Below are 17,605 nucleotides of genomic sequence, written 5' to 3'. Positions count from 1 at the left end.
AATATGACTGCACATTTATGCCGACATCATCCTAGTGCAAAGACCAAAACAACAAGCATGCTACTAACTTTAGCCGAGTCATTTAGACAGCTGTTAGCACACGATTCTCCTTATATATGTTTAATATGCTGCTGAGAATATAGCCCAGAAGAAGCGGATAGTATAGCTTTTATTTTGGAAAGAGACATTTCTCTGTAATAAACTCTCTTTTCCAAAGATGAGTGATTCCTCAATCAGATACAGGGCTCGCAATATCGCTAGCCCGACGTCCTGGAGCTAGCGATTTTTTCAGTCGGGCTACCAAAATCTATCTCTCCCCTGCCTGTCGGGCTATTGTAGGAAGAGAAATATATGTCAATGCTTTTGCATTCTTTCAGAAATGTAGCTGGGTAATTATGTCATTGGCATCGGTGAGCCACTGTCAATATGTGACATATTGAAATCGCGTTTGAATTTGCGCTTGTTTTTTTTGCTTTCAATTTGCAATCGTGCGAACTGTGTATAGAGAGCGACAGCACTGATCTGTGAGTGATGATAATTTGTGCACCAATTCCTCTGACATCGTCTTATTAATTGTTAGCTTACTATGCAAACATGAAAAGTGAAATCTCCCGCAGCTTAAACATGTGAGAGGTTGATCGCGCAGAGAATCGCTGAGCTTATGTGAGTCCGTGTGTAAAAGCAGCAGGAGAAGTTATGACAAATCAGACTATAAGGCAAAAAGAAAGTGCAGCTTTATGGTTTCATGGACAAAAGAATTTCTGTGGCTGCAATATGACGAGCTAAATAACCAGGGCTGCACATAAGTGGTCCGCAGGTGTGCATTCGCTGTCAAAATAAAAAAACACGCACAAGGGTTAGGGTTAAATTTAAAAACTGTACTTTTGAGTTAAAATATATATTTATAATTTTAATAAATGACAAATTAAAAAGGCATGAACATTTTTTTTGTATCGAAAAAATATCGAACCGTGACACCAAAGTATCGAACCGAACCGAACCGTGAATTTTGTGTATGGTTGCACCCCTAGTGCTTTGCCACAAGGTCCTGTATTGTACCGCTTTTTAATAAGTTAATGTTAAGCTTCTTATGTGTTCCAGCTCTAAACTGCTGTGGATGTGTAATTATATTAAAAAAGGATGAAATAGAAGATTATATGTATAATTCGTACCCTCACAGTGGTCTGGTAGGCAACTGTGTGTGGCTGGTTCAGCCTCGTGTTCACTTCGACTTTTCTTTCATCTAATTTTACTCACTTGACTTTTTTACGCTCCTTCCAGCTTGTGCCAAGGTGGGATGTTCAACTGCACCTCAGAGCCCTGTGAGGGTGAGTGATGCTTCGTCACAGCTGCATTTCCTGAACCTTATAGGGCCTCTCTCTCTTTCAGCAATGAAAGCAACAGTCAGCAACAATAATCTTCGATTGAACTGGCAGGGTCATGATAAAAATGTCAACCTATCTATAGTTGGGACAGCTGCTGCTGCAACAGTTGGCTCAAATAACTGAGCTACAGTCTCGTCAATCAGAGTCCACACAGGCCATTACTGGGATTTTGTGTCATAAACGTACAATTTCATGATGTGAGCTTTGGTTTTGCTTCCAGAGCAGATCACAGTTTGAACTTGGCTTGTTTCTCCATCTCACCGTATCATTAATCCTAATGTGGAATAAAAGAGGATCTCATTTCAATCACATTACTGCACATTTTAGTTGCAGTTTCTTCTCACACATCTGTCCAGACATTACTTTACTGGCCCTTGCGATACTTTCTTAAACTAGAGGTTAGAGAAGTATCTGTGAATATCTTCTTAGACAACAGTTGTGCTGTTGGTTGTAGGGAGTTCCTTTTTCACCATAGGTGTTATTTTGCTACATATAGAATATTGATCATGATAACAGCTTCACGCACAACTTCAGTTTGGGTGTTTAGGAAAACCAAAGTCTGGCAAGAACTGTGAGAAAAATGAGCACTAATGTTTGTAGGAGTGCTGTCGCACTTTATTAACAGTAATAAGAATATGTTGCCTGATTGGGCCCATGAAGAGCAAAAAGAAGCAGCTCATGTGATTGTTGGCCAACAAGTGCATGGAAAAATCATTACAAAAAGTATAATGTTATACTGTGAATAGAATATTACAGCTGTAATTTATCGGCTTGTAGAAAGTCAAACAGGACTCATCAACATTCTGAGGAAACCAGGTCAAGCTAGCACAGAAAGGTTTTATCGCACATGTCACATCAGTGCATGAAATACAAATGTCTGAAAGGTGCCGTACATTTGATTCAAAATTAGTAAGTTAGGCAGAAAGCAGCTTAGTGTTTTATGTTGTTTTCAGAGGTTTTGGCAGCGCTGCAGGAGAGGAGGTGGTGAGTGAAATGCTATCACGACCAATAAACAAATTTGAAAGTATGTAAGAATCAAACCCACCAGTACCCACCTACTGGACCTTTGGACACTTTTAAAAGCAAGAAATGAAACAGGTCTGTGCTGCTTTTCCCTCCCTACCAAACCACGATGAAGCATAAAGGAAACATAGGACACAACCTGATTGGGCGTTGTACTGTGTTGCTTAGTTCAGCATCACTTCCTGTCAGGTGCAGCTGTTGACAAATGGCTCCGTCAGCAGAAACTTTGATGTTTCCACTGTTTTATGCATTTTGGAAACGCAATAAAAACAAACAAATCTATGATGAAGTTTATTCAGATGAACTTTTATTTCAGTCTAAAAGATTTTAAATGCTTTTACTGACCTAATAGAACGTTTCCTGTAAATATGCACACACTTAGACTCTGATGGTTACAGCAGACACAACAAAAGCTGTGAAGGAGACATTTTACTATTATTTCTTTATCTTTTCATTAGTCTTTTATCCTTTATCTTCTTTCTCTCAACCCACCGGTCACAGCAGATGGCCCCGCCCCTCCCTGACCCTGGGTGTGCCGGAGGTTTCTTCCTGTTAAAAGGGAGTTTTTCCTTCCCACTGTCGCCAAAGTGCTGCTCATAGGGGGTCATATGATTGTTGGGTTTTCTCTGTATGTATGATTGTAGGGTCACCTTACAGTATAAAGCTCCTGGAGGCGACTGCTGTTAAGGCTACTAGTTGTTGTGGTTGTGGACATTTAGTCTGCAGTTACCGTTGTCTGAGTGCCCTCTCCATGATCACGTCCTCAGGAAATGTTTATAATTTCCTGGGTACATTGAAGTGGTCAGGTGACAGTTTCCTCCTGTTTCCTGCTGCAGATAAATGTACATTAAAACCAGTGCTAAGACTGAATGTCCCACCCTCTTATGTCCTTCTAGTGGACTGCCAGTGGTCCACATGGTCCCAGTGGAGCCCTTGTTCAGCCAGCTGTGGTGCAGGACAGCAGAGCTCCATCAGATTTGTTCTGGAGCCCAACCAGTATGGAGGGGCTCCGTGTGAAGGCCCTAACCTCCGCACAACAACCTGCATCGCCCCTGACTGTGGTGAGTGAGAGGAAGGGAGACAGTTGATCTTTTACTGATGATGCATGATCGAGTAAACTCGTCATTATCACTGCATCCTTTAAACACTTACCCCTCTTTGGATCCCCATTGTTCCTTTCTCCTTCCTGATTCATCATTAAATGCTTTCCACTCCACCCTATCATCTTCCCATCATATCATCCATCTTCTCTCCTCTCCTCCAGCGTGTCCTGATGGGGAGCAGTGGAGGAGGACGACATCAGAGGGGATCCTGCTGTGTGAGAGGAGCTGCCAGGACATTTATTCCTCCTCTCCTGTCAACTGCAGCCACTCTGCTGAAGGCTGCGTGTGTCAGGAGGGGCTTTACCGAAACCCAGAGGGCGCGTGCGTCATCCCTGCCCTCTGCCCTTGCCATGACCGGGGCGTCCTGCGGGAGGTACGTCGGTGCGTGTGCACGAAAAGGAAAGTGACATCTGCTGCCCACCAAACTTGGCATCTTGTAGCCATTGTTCCCGCCTCCGTACCGTTGGTGTAGTGTTTACATGCCATCCCATTCAATCCCATTGTGTTATTTACTCATAAAGAAGGGCCTATTAGAAGATGAGTGACAAGCTTAACAGGACACATCAAGCCACTGTGCCCCTTCAGCCCTCAGCCCTCATCAATTATGTAGGAAGTGCTGTTAAAGCCAGCGCTCGGACGGCAACTGGGCAAGCCTGCCAGGAATTATTTATGAAGGAGTGGGTATTAGAGGATTATAACAATTAATCTTACCCTGACAAGAGGTCAGGGCTGCTCTTCTTTCTTTCTGAGGTCTTTCTCTTTCATTTTCTCTGTCTCGCCTTCTCCTCACACAGTTTTTCATTTTCTCCTTGCATCCTCCTCTTTCTTTCTCTCCTTCTGTCCGCCCCAGCTTTTCCGTTATTCTCCCGTCTCGTTCCGTCTGCCTGCCTACTCTGTCTCTCTCTTTCTGTCAGCTACTTGAGTCATGTCCATATAAAGACCCTCTGTGGTTTTCTAATCAGCCACCCCATGACTCTACCAAATGGCTCCGTGTGAGCTGCAAAGCCACTTTATTCCTATATGCAACACATACACGTGAGGCATGTCTGTATAATGCACTGTTATAATTATAGCATCGCTGTGTGCCACAATCAGCTCAAATCCACAACAGTTTGGGTGGATTCGCTGAAGAAATTGCTCCAGTTGCACTTTCATCAAACCTGCACTCATGCCAGTGTGCATGCAGGGTAATGGGCTGTTGAGGCATCAACCCAATTACAGCGTCTGGTGTATAAATATGGATATTGCGTGTGTGTGTGTGTGTGTGTGAGCCAGGCTGGATCAGAGTGGGAGGAGGACTGTCTGTCATGCAGCTGTGTGAACGGGAGGAAACTGTGCCGGCTGAGGTGCCCTCCACTGTACTGTGATGAGGTGAGACACTGACACTTACACTCTGAAACAACATGGGTTTGATGATTCACTTTACTTTATGCACACACAGATACAGACTGTTTAATCAGAGATGTCAGGGGATGCTGATGTGGTCAGTTAAGTAGCAGAAATTAACAACAGCTGCATTAGAAAAGCAACAGTGAGATTGCCCCAAACAGGAGGCTTTGCAGGTGGAGGCCACTCACATGTTTTACCTTCTTTTTTTTCTGACTGTTTTTTCACTAGTTTTGTGCTCAGCTAGGGTCAGTGTCACTGCTGGTAGCATGAGGGAAACCTGGACCCTACAGAGGTTGCACAGGTAGTCCAACTCACCCAGGGTTAACCCATCAGCAGGAATCTGCTCATGTAAAGAGGAACATGATGAGCAGCCAGAGCTACAAAGTGACCTCCAGCAGGTCACCGTCTCTGACCATACAATTAAAAACAGACTTCATGAGGGTGACCTGACTTCACAGGCCACGTGAAAGGGTCTGGAGAAGCTGCCTGTAACTGGACGTTAGTTTGGAGCGGAGGCATATTGCTGGAGGGGCACACAGAGCTCCACAGGCTAGGCAACAGTACTCTGATTGACATTATGGACCCATTACCTAGATAGCAAACTTGGTACGGCCCTGATCTGGCCCACACAGTGTGCTTACACATGGGCCACATACTGCAAAGAATGACGGCCCTTTGGTGGCCCAGATCAGGTTGGCCAGATGTGGCCCACACATGGGCCAGCACAAGGCCAGTTGCAGACACACTGCTGGCCCAGAACCGTCTCAGCTCTGGCCCCAGATGTCAGCCTAATGTGTACCTTAATCAAGCCATGTAATAACAACATGTGCTGGAACATAATAGTGCAAAAGTAACATGACGAAACTCTGTTCAGACAGTGAATGCACTGATTCTTATATAGCGCTTTTCTACTCTTGCGGATTACTCAAAGTGCTCTCTACAACAAGCCACATTCACCCAAGCAGTATAGTATTGCAACATGGCATTTGGGTCTTCTAACTAAAATAGGAAAATAGGAACATAAACAGTGCCATCTACACCAGGCCTGGCCCACATCTGGATGACATACAACTTACCATGCCAGAAGTCAGCCAGCAGTGTCGGCTTGACACCAGATTCGTGTCGGACCTGTCTGCTATGTGGGAATGACACCCTACGCCAGTGCAGTGGATCCTGGGTTCTTCCTGGTGGTCCTGGTGAGATGTATGGGGGCATTTCCTAAAACATGAAGCAATTGATACCCTTGACTGGCCGCATGCTTACCTGACCTTCACTCCAGTAGGACACCTCAGACTGAGCTCGTGGCCTGGTCCAGATCTGCGAGGATATCTCCTAAGCGTTGTCAGGTGTTGTCAGGCATGCATGTAAGCTTGTGTGGGCCATAGAAACTACAGAGCACCATTTTCTGTTATGTCAATGAAATTTCATTAAAGTTCATATTCAGGGTTTTTGTAATGTAGCCCTCTGTAGACTGATACTCATCAATTCCCACAAATGCGTGAAATCTTTGCATTTCTAACAGATTAGCGGGTTCATGTCAGTGCTGACGTCCAGCTTTTTCGAGTTCTGATGTGTCTTAAAGTTTTGAAGGTGTTCTAAGGTGTTTGACAGAAACATTGGTCCCCAGAAATAACATACACATGAGGAGGAACCATTTTCTACACAGTAGCTGCTGACAACCTAAAACGTGCTAATCTGAGAGGAAGATTGACGTACAGAGGCATAATTAGTCTCTCAGACGAACACATCAGTGCAGTCAACTGCCACAGCTACCCGGGGTGCTACAATTCACCTAACATCTCTGGAGGTTGCAAACATCTAAATTAGTCTGAATGAGGCACAAAATGCTCTGCCGCTGAAGAATGTGTGGGATGTTGGCTGAAACAGATCAATACCTGACTCTCCAGTCCTCCCACGAGCCTGCCCTTTTGTCTTCACCATAGCCTTCTACCTCCAGTGAGACACTGGCTACTTATTTAAGCGTAATATAGTTTTGTTGATTTGTACTCTGTGTCTTCACTAACTAGCTGAACCAGATTAGCTCTAATCTTGTATAAATGGAAGACCAAAAAGTTTTCAGCTTCTTGATTATTTAGTTTCAGATTATTTCAGGTTAATATTGTCTTATATTAGATGATGAAAAAGAATTGATTGATACATTGAAGGACTTAAAATTTCTGGCAATTGTAATGGACAAATGATTTAGAGTTGTTAATCCTGTTTGAGGTTGTTTTGGTTTTTAGGGTGGGTGGATTATGCACTCTGATGGTGATAGGTCAGAGCACATATGGGAAATATGGGAAAAACAATCTCAGGCAGGAAAAAGGAGTCGATGAAATGTGCTAGTCCCTGCATACAGGTGTGCAGAGCTACCTCATCTTTAGCAGTTTATTATACGCGTTTGATGTCCTGTTTCTGACTTCATGTAAACTGGAGTTTAGATTACACTTTGGATAACTTAATAACATTATGCATCAAACAGATTTCCCCTGCTTTAGGTAACTGTATGGCTGTGCTGCTAATGGTCTGACTCCCAGTGTTAGTCACACACAGCATTCATGCTGTACACCCCAGAGCAGATGAATTATATAAAATTGTATCAAATATTAATTCATGTTTGTATTCCTGAGGCAGGTGGAACTTTTGGTATCACGTGGAGGTGGATTCAGTGCCTCCCTGTAACATTGGTCTGTGGAGGCATCGCATCACGTTCTTTTTCTTGTAAACTTAATTTTTCATTGTTTCTTCTCGCTAATTTTCACCCTTTCTTCTTATTTAGTTCATTCTTGTCAGCGTGTTTGTGTCATTGTAAAAATGTGAACGTGTCCAGAAGCCCCCACGCTGGTCGTGTCTGCCGGGATGAATTAGAGAGCACAAAGGAAAAGATAAAAGTAGGGAAAATAATATATGGATGGAATTCTGCATGATAATAAAAATATCCCTTAGTGAAGAAAAGAAGTCAGGCTTTGTGCAAAGTGCAGATAAAGACACAGCAGCAAAACGGTCCAAGCAGACGGTCTCTTACATCTTGTGGAAGGATTTCTGTTCCAACGCAGCCGGAGAAGGTGTCAGCTTCTAAAACTGCAGGGCGAGAGACATTTCCGGTTCAGTAATATTACTTTTGTCGTCACCATAACTGCTTCTGACCTGATTGGATTGATGAGTCATTATCCTATCAGGGAATGACCGAACATTCCCAAATTACAACCTGCCTGAGTTCTGTATTGTTCAGAAAGCTGAAAGTATGATGGTGCTCCTTCAATAACGCCACATCTGTCACACATCAAAGCAAGAAAAGAACTGAACATCACACGTTTCTACCTCTCTCTGTTTAAAGTGTTTTTTCCCACTGCTTTTCATTCCTGAGGTTTATGGGTGGTGTTCTGCCAACTGCTGCTCTTCATTGCACACCTCAGTCTGCCTCAGTCTACACACCTACTAACTACTAAGACAGTTTGGCATCTTCGCATAGATAGGTTTTTGTGTTAACTTGCATAACATTGTGCTAACATTTGCTAACTCTAAAAGCAACCATGGAAAGTGTCGTTAGTTTTGCAGAAGTTTATTCGAAATTATAAACAAATATAATGTGGTCATAAAGTGTGGGTGTGTGGCAGACTGTAGACTCAGACAGCACTAAACTCAAAATCTCAGCTTTATTAACACTGATAAAAGCAAACAGTGGCTGGGAACTGACAAAGGTGACTGATGGGGATATTAAGGGACACGGAGACACATGGACACACAGCTCAACAAAATCATAACTAACCAGACAGAGGAAGCAAAACTGAACATGTCACATGAGACTGGAGACTATCAAAATAAAACAGGAAGTGACACTGAGACTTAGACATGTGAACTTGACACTGCAACTGGGGATAAATGGACGAAGAGACGGATGAAACATGAGATGATGAACATGAGAGCAGGAAGGACGAAGGCACAGGGACAGGACTACAAAGGTAATCACAGAGAATGAATACAGAGACACTGAGACAGACATGGGGACACGACTGGGGAGGTAAACAAACACAGATGCTGATGACAGGACACTGAGACAGACTGGACACGAAGGGGAACAAACATAAACAACCGCAAATCAAGATACCAACTCAGGTGCACCAGAGAACATCCACGCATCCATCCATCCATGCATCCATCCATCCATTCATCCATCCATCCATCCATGCATCCATCCATCCATTCATCCATCCATCCATCCATGCATCCATTCATCCATCCATCCATCCATCCATCCATCCATCCATGCATCTATCCATCCATCCAGGGCTGGCCCGTGGCATAGGCCGTATAGGCAAATGCTAAGGGCGCCGTCCATCAGGGGGCGCCACGCCAGTGCCACAAATGCTGAAAAAAAAAAAAATTGGTACTATTACTTCTAAATACAAAAAATAATCCCACGTTAATTAAAATGCAAAGTAAAGCTTATTTAATAGAAATATTATTTGTTACAACATTACGCCCCCCCCCCTCCCCGCACGGTGCGCCCCCTCCCTTCCCCTATCATGGTTCCTTTTGGACGTCACCACATCAAAAAATCAACACAAGATGTCAAAACGGCCAAAACTGTCAGGTGCCCAGGGAAGAAAAAAGAGAAAAGAAGAGGAGAAACGAGAAAAAGACAGAGGTAGGTAACGTTAGCCTACATGAAATTATTTGTCTGAATGTGATAGTAACCTAAATTTTTAGCATTAAGCTAATGTTACATGATTCGCTAATTGCTAATCAATAAATAGCTAGTTAACTGTTTTAACGTCAGTTAATATTGTGGAGGGGGCTAAATTGTTATGGAAAATAATAATGTAACGTTAGGTAATTACAGTACTCCCACCTTTCCCACCATTCCTCATTTGTATTCATCTTTTAAGCAGGTGTTTTTTGTTTACATTGTTATTGCCTTCTGGTTAGCTAACGTTTACCCTGCAGGTAATAGTCACTTTTCCACCCCTGTATATATTATAGTTGTAAGCCTAGTTGTTAAAGTGCACATCATTAATGTTAATTAAGCAATATCACATGAGAGGGAATGCTGTTTTTTAATATGAGCACTGCTGTGATTCGGTCAAAGATAATCATAACATAACATTCTCATATGATATTATACTGTTACTTTGCATTCTGCTATTCAGCATTTCACTGTAATGATGACAATAAATTGAATCTAATCTAATTTGCATATCAGTTAACATCATACATATATCTCTTTGGTTTTTCATTTATATTATATCATTTCATTTTATTCCTGGAATCATATGTTTTTATTATTAAACTTTAATACTCAGTGGTGTCACATACTCCTCTCTTCAGATGCACTGTTGAAGTTTCTAAATCCCACCCCTGGGCCATCTACCACATCTACCGCTGCTGCCTCCACTTCAGCAGCACAACCCAGCCATGATGCAGCAGCATCAAGCGGTCTTCCTGTTGCCTCCACCTCAGCAGCACAACCCACCAGTTTTGCAGCAGCATCAAGCAGTGTTATTGTATTTCATATATTCATTTTTTATTTTTTGTATTCATTTATTTATTCATATATTTTTTTATCTTGTTAATTATTCTGATTGTGAATTTGCTTTCTTTAAGTAAAAAAAAAGGTCAAAGACAAAGCTATTCGGTTTCTTGTGAGTACATACACTACACTGCCGATGTAGGGGGGCACCACCTAAAATCTTGCCTAGGGCGCCAGATTGGTTAGGGCCGGGCCTGCATCCATCCATCCATCTTCTTCCGCTTATCTGGGGCCGGGTCGTGGGGGCAGCAGCCTAAGCAGAGAAGTCCACACCTCCCCCTCCCCAGCCACCTCTTCCCGCTTGTTGGGGAACACCAAGGCGTTCCCAGGCCAGCCGAGAGATATAATCTCTCCAGCGTGTCCTGGGTCTGCCCCGGAGCCTCCTCCCGGTAGGACATGCCTGGAAAACCTCACCCACGAGGCACCCAGGAGGCATCCTTGTCAGATGCCCAACTCACCTCAGCTGGCTCCTTTCAATGTGGAGGAGCAGCGGCTCTACTCTGAGCCCCTCCCGGATGGCTGAACTCCTCACCCGAGAATACAGAACTCATTTATGAATATTTCATAAATGTGAAAGAATGAGCAGAGAGTCCAAAGCCAACTCAAAATCAAAAATACTTAATAATAAAGGTTAATGTACAGTGTAGTAGCATATTATCAAACAGTATTGAAATAAGAGCGGAGCTACTGGACAGATCTCCATCCCAGTCCAGGCCAGTGTGTTTTTCACTGACCACCTGCAAACATGAAGATAATGATCGTAAAAGAAATTATCATAAGAGAAGATATTCTGTGTGTAATTTGGGCTGAACAGACACTTTAAATCGTCTCACCACTGTGGAGAAGTTCAGATGAGCTGCAGTAGGAAAGTTAGCTGTCTCATCCTTGACACACTGCGCTGAATTATATCTTTAGCACAGCAGCGCAGTGTAAAGGCCAGTGTAAAAATAAATTCAGCTGACAACCACAACCTGAAGAGAGAGGCTGATTGCACAGCAAGCTCCACAAAGTCCACGGTCCTCCCAGTGCTCCACCTGTGGTGCAGCAGTTCTTTAGTGTAGTGCACTCTGTCTCTGGAGGGGCTCGGTTGTGTAACTGCTGACCACGTGATGGCTCAGTGAAAGCGCTCCTTATCCAAAACAATATGGAAAGGTCGTTTAATGCCCTGCGTTCCCTCTGCTGGCAGGCTGACAGTGGGTGACTGTCGGTGTGCTTTGCTGTTTACGAGCTTACAGTTAAACATGTCACTGTTTAAAATTGAAATCTGCACGTGGCTCTGCTGGGAGCGCATCTATCTTTTTAAGGCAATGTATTGAGGGCTTTGTTATAATGTCAAAGCTGTTAGGATGCCTTCCTCTCAAACGCTGATCGTTTACACCAATTAAAGGCGCTACGATTCCCCCAACAGCCTGTAAACAACACGCTTTGATGCTCGGATCATTTTCCCTGAAATAACAGGAATACCCATTCCTACCTGTTTCCATCCCCTGTGACACACACACGCACACACACAACTTACAATAGTCGTCTTCATGACCTCTCACCCTTTTAAGTGAGTAGGCTCCTTCATCCCTGGGGGAGCCCTGAGGGAAGGCTGGCAGCAGTGCCGAGTGGAAGGAACACTCCTTGAGGTGAACAGTCAAGAGGTGTGTGTGTGTGTGTGTGTGTCGCACTAGAGTGATGCTATAGATGGATCTGTGTGTGACTCTGCATGCTAACAGCAGCTATTCTCAGGCAGGGACATCACAGGACACCTTGCTTTTCTCTGTTCTGGGTTTCTCTTTACTCTGTGTCCTGTGTGTCCTTACGTCACAGTTTCTTTCATGTGCTATTTTTGGTCTTCATGTGTCATTTTCTTATTCCTGTCCCTTTTCCATTCTGCCTGCCTGGCTCTATGTCATTTTCTGCCTCCTCATCCGTCTCTCTGCATCACTCGTTTGGTAAAAAGACCCTCCCAGTGGGTTCATGTAATTACACCTTGAGTTTCATCTCTTCACAGTTTTTATGTAGGGCAGAACTATCTCTAGATAAACTGTAAAATGTTCCATGTGGTATATATGTTTATTTTTGTGACGTTAGACATTTAAACACGAGTCTACAAAGACAAACTCACTTTTGGAACCAGCCTCAAGTGGCCATGAAACTCTTGGTACTTGTTTGTCGTTTGAATTTCACTTTGTGCTGTGTGAGAACCACAGACTGCATACAAAGAACGGACACATTCAAACTCATGCCACTGGTTTCTGTGTTTTGAAGCCTGATGTTGGTTTGAGGGCCCAGTTATAGTAATGATGAGTTATTGGTGCTCGTGCTCAAAAACATTAATGAACGTTTTGAAAACACATCAGATCTCAATGGGGGGAAAAATCATGCTGGGTTTCTATACTGGTATGGAGTGGACAACTTATTAGGAACAACAGGGCATCACACTGGGTGATTGTTTGGCCCACACATATTTGCATGCATTCTCCGGGATGGTGTCCTGGGGGGTCTCCTCCCAGATCGGCACCAGACCATCACTGACGCACCACCAAACCGGTAGGTAGGTCGGGTGAAGGTCGAGAACCTTCTCCAGACCCTTTCAGGACTGTTACATGTGCTCTGGGTGAAGCTACTCTCATGTTTGCAGGAGTTACATTATCTCAGACTCAGACTTTGAATTAGTTGTTTCTCACATAATTCAATTAAGCTGGGCCTGCCCTTAACCTTAAACGGTTATTAGACAGCTATTATGAAAGCATTATGAATTTGAAGATACCAGAAGATGTAAATTAAGAGTCACCCTTCACTTTCATATGGGGTTGATGCTCAGTTAGCTTGTGCTAATGTTTTTCTGGATATGCACATGCATATGTGTACTCGCACTTTTGATGAAATGCCTGCTCTAACTTGCCAATGAAACACTCTTAGACATGACAAATATAAGCCGTCCATAAATGTTGCATGATTCTGTTTGCATGATTCTCTCAGGGGGAGGTGAAGGTGGAAGAACCAGGCAGCTGCTGCCCCGTGTGTAGAAAGCAGTTTCCAGGTTGGTACTGCATACACATGGCACAAAAACGCGTCCCAAATACCATCAGTCAACATTCTTGGACCTTACTCCCAAACTTCTGACCATCAGATTCCATAATATTAGTCATTTAAAACTATCAGCGGATCCACAGAGTAAGGCTTTCCCACGTATGATAATGCGAAACAAAAGGAGCGATTAAAACGCTGCTTTTTGCAAAACAATCTATTCCTGAGCAAGTCATTCGTTCCAGTATCATGGCTTCCAGACCACTTAAATGGATTTGAATGTTCTTCAGTTCAGTTTAGAGGAGGCTACAAGGGAAGTGCCTCAGCCCCCAATTAGTGGGAGATTACATTACTTAACCTACACTGGGGCTTTAATCTCTGTCCCAGTGGAGGAAATTTCACGGCAATGTCACCCTGCCTTCTGCAATGAGCTTTCTGCTCTGTCTCCTCCTTTTTGTCATTTTTTGCCGTTATTTCATGCAAATGCAAAGACAATATCGTCTATAAAGTAGTGCTTCTGGTTTATTATATTCTCCCCTCCTTTGCTCTGTCCTAAGTGTATCTCTTTTCCTCTCTGCGTTTGCACAAGGTGAGCCTGTGCAAGAGTGTCATCGCTATGTGCAGGTCCGCAACATCACCAAGGGAGACTGTCGACTTGACAATGTGGAGGTCAGCTTCTGCAGGGGACGCTGCCTGTCCAGGACTGATGTCATCCTGGAGGTACAGCCACACACATGCACGCACACACGGGATGTTACTCTCTGAACACCTGCAGACAATTTTGAGAAGTAGTAACTGGTAGCATACTAAGACAAAAGGGACTAACACTCAAAAGGTCTTTTGTAAAAAGGCTTTTCGGTGATTTATTTTGCAAATTGTAAAACATGGCATGTGCACTCATTCGTGTTGAGTCATTATCATCAAGTCATCAAAGATGCCATTTTAAACCATTCTAAGTGAATGGAGTTTTCAGCCGGGCAGAGGTGACACCCAAACTTCACGGCGTCTTTAGTGTTTAGTCCTGGTGTCTCTCTCACTCTCCTGCAGACTTCCAAACTCTTTTCCCCTTCTTGGTACAATATCTTCGCCGTCTTGTGACTTCTTTATATCCTCACACACAAATCTCACTGTTTTTCTGACACTGCTAGACTCCAAAGCCTCAGACATGGAGTTTCTACCACATTCAGCCCAATTGCCACCCGATTTGATTTCAGCAGGTTTTGTTTCACTGACTCCTGAAACAGCTGAAACACCCGAAACAGCCAAAACAGCTGAAACAGCTGAAAAAGCTGAAACACCTGAAACAGCTGAAACAGCTGAAACACCTGAAAAAGCTGAAACACCTGAAAAAGCTGAAACAGCTGAAACACCTGAAACAGCTGAAACAGGTGAAACAGGTGAAACACCTGAAACAGGTGAAACACCTGAAACAACTGAAACAGCCGAAACAGCCGAAACAGCTGAAAAAGCTGAAACAGCTGAAACACCTGAAACAGCTGAAACAGGTGAAACACCTGAAACAGGTGAAACACCTGAAACAGCTGAAACAGCTGAAACAGGTGAAACACCTGAAACAGCTAAAACACCTGAAACTCCTGAAACAGCTGAAACAGCCGAAAAACCTGAAACAGCTGAAACAGCTGAAACACCTGAAACACATGAAACAGCTGAAACACATGAAACACATGAAACACCTGAAACACCTGAAACTCCTGAAACAGCCGAAACACCTGAAACAGCTGAAACAGCTGAAACACCTGAAAAAGCTGAAACACCTGAAAAAGCTGAAACAGCTGAAACACCTGAAACAGCTGAAACACCTGAAACAGCTGAAACAGCCGAAAAACCTGAAACAGCTGAAAAAGCTGAAACACCTGAAAAAGCTGAAACACCTGAAACAGCTGAAACAGCTGAAACAGGTGAAACAGCTGAAACAGCTGAAACACCTGAAAAAGCTGAAACACCTGAAACAGGTGAAACAGCTGAAACAGCTGAAACAGCTGAAACACATGAAACAGCTGAAACACATGAAACAGCTGAAACAGCTGAAACAGCCGAAACAGCTGAAACACCTGAAAAAGCTGAACCACCTGAAAAAGCTGAAACACCTGAAAAAGCTGAAACAGCTGAAACAGCCGAAACAGCTGAAACACCTGAAAAAGCTGAAACAGCTGAAACACCTGAAACACATGAAACAGCTGGAACACCTGAAACACATGAAACAGCTGAAACACCTGAAACACATGAAACAGCTGAAACTCCTGAAACTCCTGAAACAGCTGAAACACCTGAAACAGCCGAAAAACCTGAAACACATGAAACAGCTGAAACACATGAAACAGCTGAAACACCTGAAACACATGAAACAGCTGAAACACCTGAAACTCCTGAAACAGCCGAAACACCTGAAACAGCTGAAACACCTGAAACTCCTGAAACAGCTGAAACAGCTGAAACAGCCGAAAAACCTGAAACAGCTGAAACAGCTGAAACACATGAAACAGCTGAAACACCTGAAACACATGAAACAGCTGAAACACCTGAAACACATGAAACAGCTGAAAGACCTGAAACAGCTGAAAGACCTGAAACACCTGAAACAGCTGAAACACATGAAACAGCTGAAACACCTGAAACACATGAAACAGCTGAAACACCTGAAACAGCTGAAAGACCTGAAACACCTGAAAAAGCTGAAACAGCTGAAAAAGCTGAAACAGCTGAAACACATGAAACACCTGAAACAGCCGAAACACATGAAACAGGTGAAACACCTGAAACACATGAAACAGCTGAAACACCTGAAACAGCTGAAACTCCTGAAACATCTGAAACAGCTGAAACAGCTGAAACAGCCGAAAAACCTGAAACAGCTGAAACAGCTGAAACACATGAAACAGCTGAAACACCTGAAACACATGAAACAGCTGAAACACCTGAAACACATGAAACAGCTGAAAGACCTGAAACAGCTGAAAGACCTGAAACACCTGAAACAGCTGAAACACATGAAACAGCTGAAACACCTGAAACACATGAAACAGCTGAAACACCTGAAACACCTGAAAGACCTGAAACACCTGAAACAGCTGAAAAAGCTGAAACAGCTGAAACACATGAAACACCTGAAACAGCCGAAACACATGAAACAGGTGAAACACCTGAAACACATGAAACAGCTGAAACACCTGAAACAGCTGAAACTCCTGAAACAGCTGAAACAGCTGAAACAGCTGAAACAGCCGAAAAACCTGAAACAGCTGAAACAGCTGAAACACATGAAACAGCTGAAACACCTGAAACACATGAAACAGCTGAAACACCTGAAACACATGAAACAGCTGAAAGACCTGAAACAGCTGAAAGACCTGAAACACCTGAAACAGCTGAAACACATGAAACAGCTGAAACACCTGAAACACATGAAACAGCTGAAACACCTGAAACAGCTGAAAGACCTGAAACACCTGAAACAGCTGAAAAAGCTGAAACAGCTGAAACACATGAAACACCTGAAACAGCCGAAACACATGAAACAGGTGAAACACCTGAAACACCTGAAACAGCCTCTGAACTTTACTTTCCTGACTGACAATATTTGTAAAGAGTGTTCTTATTCACCCTTCCTGTGCAGGATAACTAGTTTGCATGGGGTCAGCTAGCATCCACAGATAGTAGAGACTCTGAAATGTAGAGACTCTGAAATGTACTCAAAGTAAGAAAGTAAGAGTAGCTCTTTGGAGGACATTTCTATTTTTGTGCAAAATAAAAAACATAAATCTGTTTTCTGTTGCTACATTGCAGAGGGCGACTTTTCCTCTAAACAGGAAAATGTGCACAGTCAGGGGTTAAAGTGGATTCAGAAGGTGGGGGAAGATTTTCTTAGTGTACAGGCTGTGATCAGCTGACCTGCTGCTCTTTGTGCATTGTGCAACCCAATTCATTTATAATTGTATTAATATGCAAATTGCATTGACTATTGATCAACAACTACTGATCGAAGACTGTTTATAAGGTTGGGGAAACCTGCAGTCAGCTGAGAGAATCAGCCTTTTGGGATACAGTAACAAAGTATTTGTACTTCATTACTTCCCATGTTTTCATCAACCAGGGGAATCACCCCCTGGAGGCCATTACAAAGCATGAGGGTTTAAGGT

The 17,605-nt window shown here is 43.3% G+C and overlaps 1 protein-coding gene across 1 annotated transcript in view; it reads left to right on the top strand.

Annotated features, from left to right (window-relative positions):
• Positions 1 to 17,605, top strand: part of sspo (SCO-spondin) — a 113,196-nt gene that overhangs the window by 87,230 nt on the left and 8,361 nt on the right. Inside the window, exons 110-115 of the mRNA XM_085362593.1 lie at positions 1,282 to 1,328; positions 3,305 to 3,469; positions 3,673 to 3,884; positions 4,787 to 4,882; positions 13,401 to 13,461; positions 14,038 to 14,168. Coding sequence (XP_085218719.1) covers positions 1,282 to 1,328; positions 3,305 to 3,469; positions 3,673 to 3,884; positions 4,787 to 4,882; positions 13,401 to 13,461; positions 14,038 to 14,168 — 712 coding nt within the window. The remainder of the gene's footprint in view (positions 1 to 1,281; positions 1,329 to 3,304; positions 3,470 to 3,672; positions 3,885 to 4,786; positions 4,883 to 13,400; positions 13,462 to 14,037; positions 14,169 to 17,605) is intronic.

The sequence above is a fragment of the Diplotaxodon limnothrissa genome, linkage group LG9 (genome assembly GCF_057381915.1).
Source record: "Diplotaxodon limnothrissa isolate DT_005_m linkage group LG9, D_limnothrissa_male_GT1.1, whole genome shotgun sequence".
Classification (NCBI taxonomy): Eukaryota; Metazoa; Chordata; class Actinopteri; order Cichliformes; family Cichlidae; genus Diplotaxodon; species Diplotaxodon limnothrissa.
This window is presented reverse-complemented; position numbering and strand designations above follow the sequence as displayed.